The sequence below is a fragment of the Rhipicephalus microplus genome, chromosome 4, assembly GCF_043290135.1.
Source record: "Rhipicephalus microplus isolate Deutch F79 chromosome 4, USDA_Rmic, whole genome shotgun sequence".
In the NCBI taxonomy this organism is placed as follows: domain Eukaryota; kingdom Metazoa; phylum Arthropoda; class Arachnida; order Ixodida; family Ixodidae; genus Rhipicephalus; species Rhipicephalus microplus.
The window spans coordinates 143,359,441-143,376,647 of NC_134703.1; the positions used below are offsets into that span (position 1 = coordinate 143,359,441).

Here is a 17,207-nt window from a genome sequence, read left to right on the forward strand (position 1 = left end):
TTCTGATCTTCGGTGTTCGTCCCAAGCTTATGATTTAAAAGTGGTGATCGTACGGGGTGCCTCAAGCAAAAAAAAAAAAAAAAAAGCTTAGAACCAGTCGTGCACATGCAGCTCATGAATATACTGATTTCTAAAATTTTAACAAAATGTGCGAAGAAATATTTTTTTAAATCTCGTTTCATGTATATTTGATTCCAATCGCAATCATCAACCATAAATTCATTTGCGCATCAATGGCACTTCAATGGCGTAGAGACACAGAATGAAGTCTGTACTGCCGAAGATGGCTGTCCGGGCTTGTTGATTTACCATACTTTTAGGGAATGAGAATGAAAAAAAAAGACAGGTACAATTGAAAGACCCAGACACGCACAGTAGCGATGGTGTGTGTGCGTTCTTGTTCACGTCATTTTCATGCTGAACCCCTAATAGTATACTCAACTCCCGGTTGAAAATAGGAGAACCGGTTGTTTATGAGTGAGAAACGTCGTACAGTCATGTGCATGCTAGCGTCCAACCAATAAGTCTGAGGAGCACTAAAGCCGATAATAGGAAGAAGAAACCTGTAGTTCTAACACTGATATAATTGATTTAGTAACAACAAACATGCCATTATGTCATTTGTTGTCGTTTCTGGCCACTAATGAACTCCTTCAATGGAGATCTGAGAGTCATCGAGAGCAAGAATACCCTGATTAGAAGAGGACTCGCGTTGTTCCCGTCTTTAAGAAAGGCAACCATTTATTTGTAGAAAACTACTATCGCAACTCATTAAAATCGTCAATATGTAAAATGCTTGAACACCTAATATGCAAGCGCCTTGTGAAACTTCTCGAAAAAAACAACAGCCCTGTACTAGTTTGCAGCATGGTTTTTGAAAAGGTATTCAACTGTACCTCAGTTAGTCTCAGTGATTCATTAATTGGCACAAACTCTGTATAAAAACAACCAAATGGGCATCATATTCCTTTTAGCAATGAAAAATCCGTAAACAGGGATTGTGTCGAGCTGACGTCATGACAGGTAGACTTTCCTTCCTCAAGGCTGGAACAGAACAGATTTCTTCAGCGCTAGCGCGTCATAATCTCGTGCGTCATGAAGAGCATCGCACTTCTAGGGTTTTCCTTTGCTTTGTAAGGGTGCCTTCTCACCGTGAGGGAGTGCCCAAGTGCCATGAGGGGGCTCGGCCCCCACGCTCTAAAGTGGCAATAAATGTTTCTATTACCATCACCTCGTACTCTCTATCCTAAGAAAGGAGGGAGAGGGCCCGAGTAACATGAGATAAGCGGGTGTGATAGAGGGGGGGAAGAAGGCTGTAAGTAATTGTATGAGTAAGGAAGGAACGAACGGGTATTCCGTGAATAAAAAGAAAATGAGGAAGTGGGGGAAGGGGAGTAGAGGAAGTACACTTGTCGCGGAATTCCGGTTGTCGAACCGGTGGTCAGAAGTCAACAACGGCAGGCTTGAAATTCCTAGACCGAGGGTTTAACTTGTGTAGACGATTGGCCGCTCTGGTCCTCTCGCTCAGAGTCGCCAGATGCAGAGGCCGCTCGAAATCGGAGCGCGAGAGGAAGTGTACCAACCGAATACATCGGTGATCTCAGAGCGCTTTGAGCAGCTATATGCAGCGCGCCTGTAGCGCCACCATGCAACCAGCGCGGGAAGCTGCCTGGAAGACATTGCTGCGCCGCGTCAACAGATGGTGCTGATCAGTTCAGCGGACATCTCTGACATGTCCGACCTTTCTTTTACTCTCTCTTTCTCTGTCTTGTCAGGGTGTATTGAAAGCCTTCTGAGCTGTGCACATAAATCTAGCGACCGTGCTCGCCCGAACTGCCATCTTCAAGGTAAATCACTAGGCTGTCTGCGAGCGGCTGTAACGACAACACTTACGTTGATAAGTGGGGTTTAACGTCTTAAAACCACTATATGATCATGAGAGACGCCGTAGTGGAGGGATCCGGAAATTTCGACCACCTGGGGTTCTTTAACGTGCACCCAAATCTGAGCACACGGGCCTACAACATTTCCGCCTCCATCGGAAATGCAGCCGCCGCAGCCGGGATTCGATCCCACAACTGCGTGTCGGCGGGTCAGCAGCCGAGTACCTTAGCCACTAGACCACCGCGGTGGGGCGACAACACTTACGTTTCCTCCGTCTTCGCTAGCCGCCTTGTTATTGACATGGTGCATTTATGGCTTCGTATATGTGAATTAGCCCCACACGTGCGCAAAAACGCCATTAACAACGCACGTGCACGAAGTATTACGTGCCCGGCTATGCCCTCATCCGAAATGCATAGTCGCACTCCTCACTTCACCTCGTTCACCTGCTGGAGGCCATGTGATTGGTCGGCTTGTGTCACGTGATCCGTCCTCTCAGATCGCGCCACGCTCCCACTTTGAAGTCTGAGCGGGCGAAAGTGCTCCTAGTCAGAGGCCGACGCTCTGAAAGAGCGAACCGAATGTAGTCTGAGCGCTCAAATTTTACCAATCAAAGACGCACTCACTTTTCAGAGCAGTCTAGAGCGCTCGAAAACGCCCAACCTAATACGCTATTAGCAAGGCATTTGATGAAGTTATCCTTCATAAACTAATTATAAATCTCAGGGACATCAATCTACTTAACATACTCAATGCCTAGATAAAACACTATTTAACAGAACGTTGACAATTTGTTTCAGCAGATTGGAACAATTCGAGCTCTCTTCATCTAACATCAGGCGTGCCACAGGGTAGTGTTCTGGGACCGCTATCATTTTTATTTTGCGTAAACGTAATTTTAAACATAGTACTACCAGGAACTCAAATCACAGTGTTCGCGGATTATTGTGCACACTTTTGTAAAGCTTCTAGATGTAATGAGAACAGAACCTAAACTTAAGTGTTAATTATGTACTAAACTGGTGTAATGGCAACGGTATGGTACTTAACAACAAAAAAAACTATCTTTGTATGCCTCATTAAAAATGCCCTATCATTTTACTAATGACCTCGGCTCGTCATCACTACAAGAGATAAACAACTACAAATATCTATGCATAAAAATACCAAATGACCTGTCTTGGAACTTGACATAGATACCGTATGTTCATCTGCCTTCTGTAACCTGTGTTTTCTAAAACATAAACTTGGAAAATATTCTTCTAACAGAAAACTACTTATTTACTTTGCGAACATGTGACCAAAACTAGAATACTCTTCCACTGCATTGGACGCTTTCACTAAATATAACACTAAAAATCTTGGAGCAGTACAGAGAAAGGTTGTTAGGTTTGCTACGGACTGACCAACGGAACTCATGGCTTAACATGGAAACATTTTCATTACGACTAAAGAGGACCCACCTTAACTTTCTCTATCTTCTTGTTAATCATTCAGCCCCTGGCTCACACGTATATGTATCTCCTCTGTCCATTAGGCATACGAGTCAACATCACGCCCGTTCTTTAACCCCTTGTTTTCCGAAAACCAAACGTGTTTCAGTTTTCCTGTTTGCTTCGTACTGTATTAAAGTGGAACTGTTTAACTGATGTCAGCCAATTTTCTGTTGTTTAGAACCACAATATGCACTGTCAATTTGTGTTATGCTTCCATTTCATGCAATATTTCGGCATGTTATATCTGTTCTGTTAGTACGCGCTTTTATTCCATTTATCGTGATATACTATTATGTTATCACGTGTGTTTTTGTTTATATCGCGCCTCTTGTGCCTGTCATGCTTGGAACAGTTCTTGATTGGCAATATTAAATAAGTAAATAAATAATATGATAGAATAATGTCGATTTTTGATCGGTCTTACCTAGATCTTCATGACCTAATACAGAATGAAATAAAATCACGCAAAGAGAGATGAGCCACACCTGTTGTCCCTATACCATATGGATATTTATGCAGGTTAAACCCAGTGCTTTCCGGCGTCTTCCGAAAACTGGACCATGATGTTGTCATGTCCGGCTACACAATTCCAGCAGGTGTGAGTAGACATTGCTTGAAATAGGTAAATTCTTTGTTGTCCAGTGTTTAACACGTTCTCAATGTACAGAAGGTAAGACCGAAGTGGACTGTTGAAAGGCGTTGTCGGTTTCCCAAATTTCTGACGGAGAAACTAGCTGCAGGCATACCGGCTATGCCACCCGGCATAGCAGAAGGGTAATGTAGAATATTATTTAAGAAACTACATTGGTATGCCCTGTACAAGGCTCTTATGCGTGCGCATAGGTTGAAGGGGGCGAAGGGTGGTGCGACATCTCTTACATTACCTAGAAAGGCAGGAGTGCCAGCTGCACACCAAACATTCACTTAATTATAGGGGAGTGTGCCGTCATAATTATTTTTCCCTTCTTTCATTTCGCCTCCCTCTAAGGAATACTATGCTCGAGATTATGACTGGAAAACTCCTGTCAGCTCTGCAGTGTCAGCTCCTGTCAGCGTTGAAGCTCTGCGTGGTGAACAAACTTCTAATGGATGTCAAGTTAACTTGTAATGGGGAAACTAATGTACTATTTATATGTCAGGATGATAGGGTACAAAGTGAGAAAGTCATTATGATTATTGAGCATGCAAAAGTGGCAGGCTGAATTTCACAAAAGAACGTAATTAGAAGGTTACATGAATAAATCCAAACCTGTGTAAGTTCTTGCAAGGAGAAGAGCACGCGCACGATATCTCATGAAACCTACGTAATTTGGTAAAGGTGAACATTTCAGTAGTTGTGGGACAAAAACAGTAATTCACAAATGTCTCTTCTTGAATAGGCAATGCAAAATGCATAAAATGTTTTGAATGAACTTTTCAGACTCCAGTGTTTACGGAAAACTACGTCGCGAGTCAGCTGGAGGAGAACTTCACCAATGCCCACGCCTTTCTCCCTGAGCGCTGGCTCAAGTCCGAAGAGCAGCGTGATGACTGGACCCTTCACCCGTACGCCTCTTTACCGTTCAGCTTCGGCCCACGGATGTGTCTTGGCCGAAGAATGGCCGAACTGGAAGTTTGGATTCTCCTTGTAAAGGTGAGAAAAAGCAATGTCTGGTATTTTAGGTGATGAAAGCCATGGCTTCAATGTGGAACGTGCTCTCATATTCTGAACGAAATGTTCTCGCCACAGTGGTCTAGTAGCTAAGGTACTCGGCTGCTGACCCGAAGGTCGCGGGATTGAAGCCCGGCTGCGGCGGTTGCATTTATGATGGAGGCGGAAATGTTGTAGGCCCGTGTGCTCAGACTTGGATGCACGTTAAAGAACACCAGCTTGTCGAAATTCCCGGAGCCCTATACTACGGCGCCTCTCATAATCATATGGTGGTTTTAGGACGTTAAACCTTATCAGTCTGAATGAAATGTGTAGCCTTGCCACCTGCGGAGAGTCTATAGGTAGTGAAGATACATACATATGCCAACACTCTGCTTTGTACACTGACAGTCGGAATTTGATTCAACTCACATCTTTAGATTGAGTGATTTCACGAACGTTTCGAACAAAGCTGTCCAAATGAACAAAGTTTCCTTATACACAGGGCGAGTGTCGCGCAGGGTTACAGTCACACAAAGTTCAGCCTAAATTGAAGAAACGCCGACACGTTCAAACAGTTTGCAGCATCAAACTTTCTCAGCGTGCCCAAACAAGTGATTCCGCTAGTGAATGTAAGTTTTCACAACCACCGCAACACTTATGCCCCACCAGTGAGTGGCCTTCGACATAAGCTCTGGTAACGCGGCGATGATCGGGTGACAGTCAAAGATGACAGGGATGCCGGCGATGCATCCTATCGGAATGCTTGTTTTCAAACTAAGATAACCATGGTATTTGAAAAAAAAAAAGATACGTGGTCGTTCAAAGAAGTTTGTGGCGAAATAGTTCAGAGCATGGTTCGCAGATACAGCTTCCTGTTTCTTACGACATCAGCAAGAAAATGTCGTGATAAAGACACGCCGACATTGGAATATCTGATAAATGGGCGCTTTGACACTATTTCGATAATAATGGGGCATGATATGCTTCGAAACGAGGTCTAGAGATAAAAACTAAAAACGACAGAAAGGCAAAGAGGTGGACACATTGTAAATTTTGAATGAGGCAACCTACCATTATGATAATTAGGGGAATTCGCGTGCTAAGCAGCACTACTTGCGGGAAATCTTCGTGACATTTTTCAGCCTGGCAACTGAGCTCTCTATCTCCATACACATAAACACATAAAGACACCATGTGCCACAGGATAATGTATTCATTGCTTATTCATTTCTCTCTGCAGCTGTTGTCAAAGTACAAGATTGAGTACCATTACGAAGACATTGGATTCGTCGGAAAACTGGCCAATGCACCGGACAAGCCGGCAAGGTTCCGATTCATCGAACTCAAGCCGGAATGCTAATTTAGGGCTCTAAACAATTTAGTCATATTACTAGTATTTTATTTTTGTTGGAATTCTGCCATTCTCAGCAAAGTGTCCCTGCCATTACATTTATGACGACTACCATTATCTCTTGAGGAAATAAAATTGAAAATTACCCGCACGTGAAATCACATGAAGAGAAGAAAACAGCATTGGAAGCAGGATAAGTATGTAAACCAGATGTATGGCTGTAGAAAAAAATAGTGATATGTAGGGGATATAAATTGAACATTAAACTTACGAAGTTTGGTTTCAGTGCTAAGAAAGGGAATTGGCTATGTTTTGGTTTTACAAAACTTGGCCACATGATTACTTGACATAAGTAAAATAGTCGTCTAACGAACAATGAACAGCGTGCTTTTCCTCAGAGTTTCCTAATATCTATTTCATTAGAACCATTCATAATAGTATTATTGTGGAGACGAAAGGTACATTACATACTTATTTACAAAGGAATGTTCTTTTATACAGAGATGGTTAAAGAGCCACACGGGCAAGCGCACCGCACAAACTGATGGTCTTGGTCACATTAGAGGGCTCTGTACAGATCTACGTTCGCGTGGCCCCTTAACAATATTTTTAGCAAAATATTGCGGGGCCTTTAGAAAACATCATTTGCTATCTGAAACTGATATCTCAGTGACCACCTTAGACAGCTACTGTACCCAGACCAGCTTACAGAGTTTGTGAATTTTGTAAATTGTACCCTCCATTTTACGGAAAACAAAATTATCGGCACACATCCTAAAAGAGCCTGAACATGGAATGCGAAGTTAACGGGTGCACTCTCGCTTCTGCTCTAGTATTCGTGCTTCTTAAGTGCACTGGTCTGCGGGCGTCATGATGCTTGCTACAGTGGTTATCATTCTCAGCCACGGCGTGTATAAGGCGTTAGTTTTTTCTAAAAGAGTCTAATGAACTTTAAGTGAATTTGAGAAAAATGCACTTTTTACTACTGACAATATAGTCAGGCCTTCCCATGCAACGTTTTGCCAGCATGTTCCCCTCCTCTAAATACAACAAAATATATATTTTGGCTGACATCTACATCGCCCAATATCGTCAATACTGAAGAGTGAAGTTTTTATTTGGCTCATAGAGATTGCGACATAGCAGTTAGGCATTACTTAGCTAATAAAATAAGTGTAAGATGATTGAAATGTATGATATAGCGATATATTGCGATACAATTATTCTCATACTTGTACTTTCGTTGTGCCGGGCTTCACCGCTTGGGCGTAATGGCGATTACTAGACTGGAAAATCGAGTTGTGCTATCTGGTGAAAGGCGCACTATTCTGGACTGTCAGCGGTGTCTGCTTGTTCTTGTCATCTATTGAGGCCTTGAAATTGTTCCAGTTCATTTGTTTGCCACGTCATTTCGAACCACGTTTTTTTTATATTTTAAGATATAGATAAGTGCCTAATATCTGCATTTCATGCGTATGTTATTCTAAATATAGTATGTTGAAGTGAACGGAGGACGTGGTACTGTAGCGCTAAAGCCAACAATAATAACTAAGAGGCAAAAAAGGCAGGAAAGTCCCCCGCTTACTCTGTATAATTGAGTTTTGTCATCGAACACCATGTGCTTGAGTAAGTGCCACATCGCCTTACAAAAACGTGATTGTGGAACGAAAACACGATGACAAAGCAACTAGAACAGGAATGAAACATTTTGAGTGAGACCATGTTGGTTGTTTTCGTCACCATTCGTGGCGAAGCGCTGGTTTAATAGATGCGGCTCAGGCCTATTGAAACACTTGGAATGTTTGGCTCGATATTGATTAAAAACTGCCTTTTTGACATGATGTCACAATAAGGAAATCACCCATCTTGAATACAACTGTTCAAAAAGCTCAAGATATTTAAGCGCGCTTTATGGTACCTTGAAATTTAGCATACCTTGGGTGCCACCAGCGTGTCATCTTAGCAAAGCGTTGGAAACTCTTGCCATTTGAGCGTCGCGTTACTTTGTCAGCGCAGCGGGATAAACACTACGGTCCTCGGAATAACTTATTTGCGTCTTCTCTATTATAGAGAGACAAATAGAAAATATTGATGTGTTATCGTGCATCAGATATGCGCAATTATTGCTTTTTAATTGACAATGGCAAAATTATGAACGCTGAAACTTGAGCAATATTGGTGGACGCTGTGGATGGGGTTGGCCGTTTGGGGTATCACCGTTTGCCGTTTTGGGTACTGTTACGGCGAAAAACAGACAGACAGACCAAAACTTTTGCGTTGAAGTACTTCAAGAAAGACTATCGTTTCTAAAAGCCGCCTGCATCTTCCCATGGGGGAAACTAGAGTAAATAAGTCGCAGAAGGGGGGGGGGGGTATATCGTGGATGTTGCGTGATTGGGTATGGTTTGGGACTCACCGGGTAGCGTTCATCTTGGGTAGGTGTGCGGGTCTAGGCGGGTAACGCTAACCGTAGGTCACGCTCATCGACGGTACGTGCCGACGTACCAACGAGTCCTTACACGATGCGCACACCAAGTACGACTTGAACGGCTCCAGCAGTCTCTCGTCGTCATTGTTGTCACTGTTAACGTTGTCGTTGACACCACCACTCTTCAAGTCTACGTTGCTAAACGTGCTCCAAAGAATCCGTAGCGCTTTAGTCTGCTTCGCTTTGTTCTTGATGCTGCCGACCAGCGTAAGGTCATTGTCGAAGCACAGTTGGTTGCACACCCTACAGCTGTGTCCAAAGCTGTGGTCTTCGAAGTCGCGTTTGAAACGAGTGGCTGGCTGCGCAAACTGCTTGGCTCACCCCGCCGCTTTCACAGCGCGCTGGCTTTCACAAGCAGCTTCCGGAGCCGCCTCTCGTTGACGACGTTTGCACGCCGCTTCTCGCTCACGTGCCTCTGGTCTTAAAGCTCGCTGCTCACGTTTCGCCACTGAATCTCGTACACGAAGTTCGGAATCCGCAGCTCGGCGATGGCGTTTCGCAGCTGGTTCTCGTGCACTAAACTAAGGTCGGAATGCGTAGCTCGGCGTTGCCGTTTCGCAGCTGCTTCTCGTTCCGCGAGTGGAGGATCCACAGCTCGCTTCAAACGCTTGCGTTCAGTGTCGTACACTTTTATTTTCGCAATCTTGTCGTCTGCGTTACTTGCTGTTGTTGACGCTGAAGACAGTGAGGGTGGGGTGACATCGGCTTGAACGAGTGGTGGGACGATAAGGTTGGGTTGTGCCCCTGTACTGGTTGAAGGTACAGTTGCTATCTGTTGATTCCATCGTATCTACTCGTGTCAAGCTAAGCGTAAAGTCTAGCAAAAGAGGGGGAGGGAAAGGTGATGAAAGGGGAGAGAGGGAGAGGAGATGAGCTGAGCATGCGCAGTGCAAGTGTGGATGCCGACGACAAGTAACATGGTGCGACTAAGAAATGCTCCACATTTAAAAATTATTAAGTATACTTTCACGCGACATACCTGTGTTGATACGATGCTCTGCGTTCCAGTCATCGGGAACGGGAAGGCGTCTTTTCTTACGTGTGCACATTATTCGTTACACTTGCACACAAGAGTGGGGGACTCAATGCAAAAAGGTTCACTACAGCCTTATGAATAGAGTATTTATTATTCACGGTATGTTGTGTAAAGCCACAAGAAAATCCATACGGATTTCGATACATACAGCCACACACAAAAAATACATACCCTTTCGCCACTTTGCGGGTTTTCGCAGAAGTCATTTGCATTTCACCGTGAAGTATTTGGTTGGCATTGACAATGTGCTGCTTCGATGCATTTCATTAGCAAGACATGGTTGTGGCACACACACACACACACACACACACACACACACACACACACACACACACACACACACACACACACAGAGTGTGTTTGCATGTGAATGTGGAGATAAGAAGCGAATGCTATGTAATGTAAACCAGTTCATAGTGCAAATATGTAATTGGAATTGTGTTTGACGGGTTGCGATTCTCCATTGGCAAGCTTTCGATATTTTGCTTTTTGAGCCAAACGGCAGGCATTTCCTTGGGAGTAGGTGGAGAGGGGGCGCTAAAGTTGTGTTTTTGCTTCAATTTTTCATAAATGTATTTAATCTGTATTTGTGCTAGTTTGCTTCAGCAAGTTTCAGTAGTTATAATTGTGCTGCCGCACAGCATTCAATAACGCTATGAGACTTATTCATATATAAGCAGCTGACAGGTATGGACATGGAAAAAATGAACTCAACTCGATGTGTTACTTTCGTAACATTGAAGATAAGTTAAGAGAAATAGAGAACTGGAGCCTTTTATACTACGAATATCCCCACCGAGATAGTTTCTAGAGAGTTAAACTGAATGATGGGATTGAAAACATGCAACAATGACATCAAGTATGAAACCATGGGTCAGTTCTCCGCAGAAAATATAGTAATACCCGTCACCAATTGTGACAGTGTCCCCTAAAGGTTAACTGATGTGTGCAATAAGACCAATGGGTGACAGTACGGCAGTCTTCTATAACAATCAACAAAACCTTTTGGATTGGGCTAAACTACTAATGACAGTGATGCTATACACTGGTTGTAATACAGAATGGGCTTTACTACAGCGTTAACTTTCGCAAAAAAAAAAAACGAGTTGAATTTTGGCTATATTTCATGGTTCATGCTAGGGACATAATTCGGCTTCTTTTCTGTGCTTCTATTTCTGCTGATTGATGGCTGCACAAACATTACTGAGTGTACTGTTGCACTCTAGACAAACGCGGAAGAAGGTGGTTTTACAATCTAATTCGACGTCCTGCAGCTATTATTTTTATGGTTTTAATGCGTGGGCGCATTTCACGACTGGCGCCATCATGTGCGCCAACTCTTTTGGCTACCAACACCTCTGCTAGGAATACGACGCAAGCAAGACCACTGCCCACCACAATGAGTAAGAAGACAGAGCGGTGATGGTCGAAATCCAGTGTTTCTGCCTCTCCCTGCTGAACCTTGGGACAACGCGAGAAGTCCGCTCCCAAAGATACCGTGTCGTGGTGCCACTTGCTCACTACACCAGCCTCGTCCAACCACTTGACCCTAAGCCAAATATAAACATTACAAAAAGTGTGTGTTACCATTATGTCCCTTGTAATTATCAAAGAAATCTCACCATACCCCTAGTTATTTCCTTACAAGTGTGAGCGAAATTAAGCAAATACTCTCCCGACTCTGTATAGATCACAATTTCAAAGAATTGCTCCTTTCGAATTTCCGGCTTCTGGCATTATATTTAAGGATATGTGCGTGCTAAAATAAACATAAAATGATGCATGGACCTATTGCATCATTATTTATTAGGCAACGTATTTTCCCAATAAAGATATTGCACAGCGCTGTTAACATTAGTACCACGAATAACTACAAAAATGAAAAAAATGGTAAAAACATTTAATGTTCTCGCCACTAATGACATTGTGCTTCAAATCGGTGTGGCGAACTTCAAATTTTAATGCTTGAACCATATTGTGATCACCATACTTTTTCTTGTTTGTCTAGTGTTCCTTACATCACGTACCCAAAGCATCGGCTGACGAGTGACATTGCCCCGACAACGCGAATATTGTGACAAATTGCAAGATATTCTGTAAACTTAAACTGTTCTAGGGAAGAGACACCAGTGCGAAAACAGACACGATCTACGTTTGTCCTGTCTTCTTTGTAGTCTGGTGCCTGGGCAGTATACGAAATACATTTTACCAACAAGCCTCTCAGCTCACGCTACTCGAATTCACCGAGAAGATTAGAAGATTAACATTTGGGGCTTCAGGTTCCGAAAGCATGACATGATGGTGAGAGACCCCTTAGTGAAGGGCTCCGAAAATTTCGACCATGTGGTGTTCTCTAACGTGCCCTGACACTGCACAGTATACTGGCCTCTACAGCACTTCACCTCCGTCGAAATGTGACCGCTGCTGTTAGAATCGAACTTGCAACCTTTGGGCCAGTAGCCGAGCAGCAAAACCACCGCTCTATCTCGGCAGACTTCACTTAGAAGATTACTCTGAGCGCTGTTGACCGCGGTAGTTCACAGGCCACCACCTACCGTCTTCCCCACTTTTTCATCAACTTCGCCACTGCGCTCCGCCTCCGGCTGTAGTAGACGACCAGCGGATTGAAGAAGAATCGGTGCCGGGCAATGTAGAATTCATGGTCAGGGTAACGCTTGCATAGAGATGCCAGCTTATACATAGCCGTTGTACGATCGCTGAGCACAACCGCCCTCCCCGCCGCTACTTCATCGAGCACAGAGTGTGAATAGAGCTTCCGGTACGTCAGGAAGGAACTGGGCTTGAGCATGTTGAACACCTGAAGATCGTAATCACGTGGTGATATCTGCGGAGATCAAGTAAGAGTCGGATTTGCAACTTGAAACTGGAAGTATAAGACCAGGTTGTGCAAGTGTTTGAACTTGAAAGTCTCTTTCACATGGACTTTGAAATAATAATTTAGTTATTTTTCATTATGGTGGCCCCTTCAAGTATTAGAATGGTATTCTCTGTACACTGAAGCATAAAGTGCTCTTGCTATGGGCTAACGCGGCCGATTAAAACGAAGCGGATGCAATACTTGTGCAACAGCTTTGTTTGTGTGGTGAAGTCCGTAATGCAATGTCTTTAGAGACATGAAATGAAATGGAAATGTACGTGGAAGGGAAGGAAACGACAACTTTTCTTTACTATGAAAGGTATCAGGTATGAAAGCTGCTACTATCAGGTATTCTCAAGAAGCTTTTTCTTTTCGAGGGTGAAAACTTCCCAAGTTCATGGTTCATCGCTGGACGAGAGTGTGGCATCAATGACATGAACGCATGCCTAGACTGTTCACTGGATCCTAAGCGGGTTAAACATTCGTAGAAGAACACAAATATTAGAGAGTCTGAGAATTGGGACCCCGAAGAGCTTGGGTACCCATGAAGCTTGTGACGCGCTAGGGCGCATGCGCAGAGCCCAAGCCAATTTTGGACGCTTGTGTTCGCGTTGACTCAAGGCCCCAAAATAAAAAAAAGTTGCGTGGGCTCCCAAAATGTCTTGGGCGCCGGGTTCGATTCCCAATGCCGACCGGGAAGCCATCAGTTTTTTACAATGACTAGAGGAGTACACCGACCTGGTGCTCGGTTGCTTCTGGGTACTCAACTCGAATGGTATCACTATAAGGTTCTGCGAAGGCCCCTGGGCGTACCTTAACCCACCACAACCTTGGTGAAACTGTTGAGCATCCGCCGCTGATGTGGGATGCAAAGAATCGCTGCCACCAGGTACCTATTGATTAACTAGGTACACGCGCATTTCCGGCTTGGTGCTCGGCAGAACGAAGTTGTAGTCGCTTGGGAGAGCAGCCACCCCGTGGGAAATTGGTGGCATGGGACCGCCAGACCTAAAAATTGAAGTCATCCTCCCTTTTTTTTCCGAAGGACACCCAGTGTCCTTTAGGATGCAGTGTGCGCACCCCTGCCCCAAACATAATTCTTAATTTGGCCGTGGGATACGCTCCACGATATTTCAAGCGCACCCTGCATTTGACCCATTTCTCAAAGTCTGCATATCCTCCAGACGCAAGAGCAACCTACACAAAGCTGCCTGGAAACCCAATGTCTTGGGCCCCCAATTCTCAAACTCTATCTTCCGTGTTTCGTTTGACGCACACCGTTATTCTAATATAATTATCCTAGGCTAGAATTGCCATGTAGCACACTCCGACCAAGCTTGCTAAATAACATAAATGTGACTGCGCGTCATTCTAAATGTAATAAACAGTTAACTGTGATGAATTTTACAAAATGTTAAGCTTGCAAACAAGCACGAAAAATTGTCGCTGACGAAAATTTGTCACAGTAAAAAAAAAAACATTTTATTCACTCACCGACAGAAGTTTTGGATATGCAGTTCCTGCCATCATGTAGGCATTCAAATTGCTACGTGCTGCCAATTCCGCTGGGGAATCGACGCGTTGTCCTGTTTGCTGGCGCACGGTGAGGGCCGCCTTCATTTTAGCGGTGAAGAGGTTGGCGATGACCAGCATTGCTAAGCACCAGAAGGCGATCACAATGCGCGAGGATGAGTTTCGAGGCTTTATCGAAACAGCTGCGTAGATGAGTTGAAAAACCGAGCTTTATTGATTATAACGAAGAGGTTCCTCATATATTACCCTTGTTTCCTTCATTTCTGTGTATATAAAGGAGCATGAAGGTACTTGCCTTCCAGAAATGCGCCTGCCGAGAGCCGGAACATGTTCTCTTTCAACCTGTAGAGAAACTTGTAGGGGGTGCCCGGTGCTAGGGATAAAATGACTGAAAATACTCCGAGTGATGCGATAAGTAACAGCCATACCTGTAATTATAAATGAGGGTGATAATGAGGGTCCTATGGCACTTTCCTCATGCAGTGTGTACGCATGCACAACAAAACTGACCTGTCTACCCTGTGTGCTTAGAAAGTTTTCCCAGCCACTCCACTAGTACATTTTGCGACAGAAGTGCCGATATTTTATTGGTATTTTAGTTTGCCTTCATGCATACATCAGAGCTATTTCTTGCGAAAACAAACCAGAACATGAGGAATATGCACTGCGATAACTGAATCACACGTTACATTGTTTAGCTATAGGAAAAATCATATATTTGCACAGTGGTCCACCTAGTTCCTTCAATAAATGGCTTGCACATGTTCATTAAAAAGATTTACGTTATCTAGGAATACTTTACCTGCTTCATGCACAACACGGTGTGGAAGCACAGTGACTCTTAGGAGAACGGCCAGAACAAAAATTGGCGGAATACTGTCATAAATAAACAGAAACGATGCTGCAAGTATTCCTTTCAAGACAATAGTCTTTTTTTCGGATGCTTAAACGCAGAAACTTTGATATGTCTGTCATTCTGTTGGTCCCCGCACCAAATTTCAAGCACATCCTGATCAGCTTGCTGTGTTCATACTGCTAAACATTGTCAATGAAATCGCGAGTACTACAAATATTTGAGGTAAACATCAAGAAGCAATTATTAGGTAGGGTGTTTGTTTATTTCGAAAATGCACAAATGCGCGATTCTAATAAACGTAGTGGTTATTACTGGGTGCTTATTATGAAAGGCGGGTGTTGCCTACGATCCACTAAAACAATATGGTGTTACTATCCACCAGTCACTGTGCGTTCTAGAAAAGACCGTCAAATAAACGATCCGTTCTCGCGCAGACCATCAAATGAACGTTCTAACTTCTCTATCCAGAACGAACGCTATCGCCTTTCGACGAACTTTGGCAGTGAAGCCCTCAGACACGCAGCCATTTTTTTCTGTGCAACTACTTTTCTTCAGTAAGTAAACAAAGCTCCGTTTCACGGCGACACAAAGTTTATTGACCTAACATTATGTTTTAGTGTATGTGGCAGCCACATTTTATCAATAGGGATCCCAAAGAAATTAAGAATAGACTTCCTGCGGTGAATGTGTGCCTGGATTTACTATCGTATACGTTCATAAAGTTAGCTTGAAGCATATTCGCAAATAGTCAGACATGGCTGAACCTTGTAATAAACCTATTGTAGAGTGGCCTTGCAATAGAAATGTAATAATTTAAGGCATAAGCGAGACTGATTACTTACACTCAATTGTTATGAATCGCTAGTGAACCTAGTTGCAGTGCTGGAAAAAGGAGACTTCCGCTCTTTGTCATAAAGTGAAAAATTTAGGAAGCAAGTTAAAGCAGAAAGAACGTGGACTGGCTTAACATTTACGTGATGAAACATTTGATGTTGAACCTATGTTCAAGACTTTTATATATTTAACTGTCGTCAAAAGTATTGCCTGGTGTTTGTGGTGTCTCGAATTGCTTTGTTGTGTACGTGTCTGCACGCCCACTGTCCTTTCGATAGAAGTGTACGCACCCCTGGCCCAAACACGGAGAAAGAACCGGCAATGCTTGTCTGTTGCACACTGTCTTTGCCAAAGGCTCCGACAATGATGAAGTCTTCGTACCACACGGGGCTGCTAGGTTCAGCCAGCTCGTTCCGTTCGGCTGTTGGGCTGTACAGCACGAAGGACACGTCGCATTCCTGCGAAGTGCCACAAGTATAGTAAATAAAAAGCAATAAGTTCTGGTAGTACCTGAAGCTTTTATGATATATCGGCAATTAACTACAAGGTACAAGTGCTATGAATTTCGGGTATCACAAAGCTTTAAGAAATAAAATATTACACCATCACCCTCTAAAGGGAACCATGTGTAGATCCGAAGCAGCGGGCACAGACGCTTACACTGGTGGTGGCTTTGACACTGGCACTCATCACAGCGCAGATAAACCTAAGGAGGTGCAAAGAACACAGTGACAGACTGGTGTTTCCAACGGAAACGCGTCAGTCGCTGCTAACGGGCAATGACAGACAGAAGACTCCAATTGGACACAGAGACCCGCCGTCTACTTTTGGTTAACATGCACGCTGATAAGCTTTTAAATGCAAACCATTTCTTAGTGAACTTCGGCGACTTTGAGCGTATCTATCTATCTATCTATCTATCTATCTATCTATCTATCTATCTATCTATCTATCTATCTATCTATCTATCTATCTATCTATCTATCTATCTATCTATCTATCTATCTATCTATCTATCTATCTATCTATCTATCTATCTATCTATCTATCTATCTATCTATCTATCTATCTATCTATCTATCTATCTATCTATCTATCTATCTATCTATCTATCTATCTATCTATCTATCTATCTATCTATCTATCTATCTATCATTCTAGCCGCCTACGAGTTTAGCTCTCTAGCCGTTTCGATAATAGTATCGATACCAAAAGATG

General features: G+C 43.4%; 1 protein-coding gene across 1 annotated transcript in view; it reads left to right on the forward strand.

Moving 5' to 3' along the window:
* LOC119172390 (putative cytochrome P450 49a1) overlaps positions 1-6,515 on the forward strand; it is a 38,197-nt gene extending 31,682 nt beyond the window's left edge. The window contains exons 7-9 of the mRNA XM_037423461.2: positions 3,900-3,978; positions 4,801-5,013; positions 6,254-6,515. Coding sequence (XP_037279358.2) covers positions 3,900-3,978; positions 4,801-5,013; positions 6,254-6,373 — 412 coding nt within the window. The 3' untranslated portion in view covers positions 6,374-6,515. The remainder of the gene's footprint in view (positions 1-3,899; positions 3,979-4,800; positions 5,014-6,253) is intronic.
* The last annotated feature ends 10,692 nt before the right edge of the window (positions 6,516-17,207 follow it).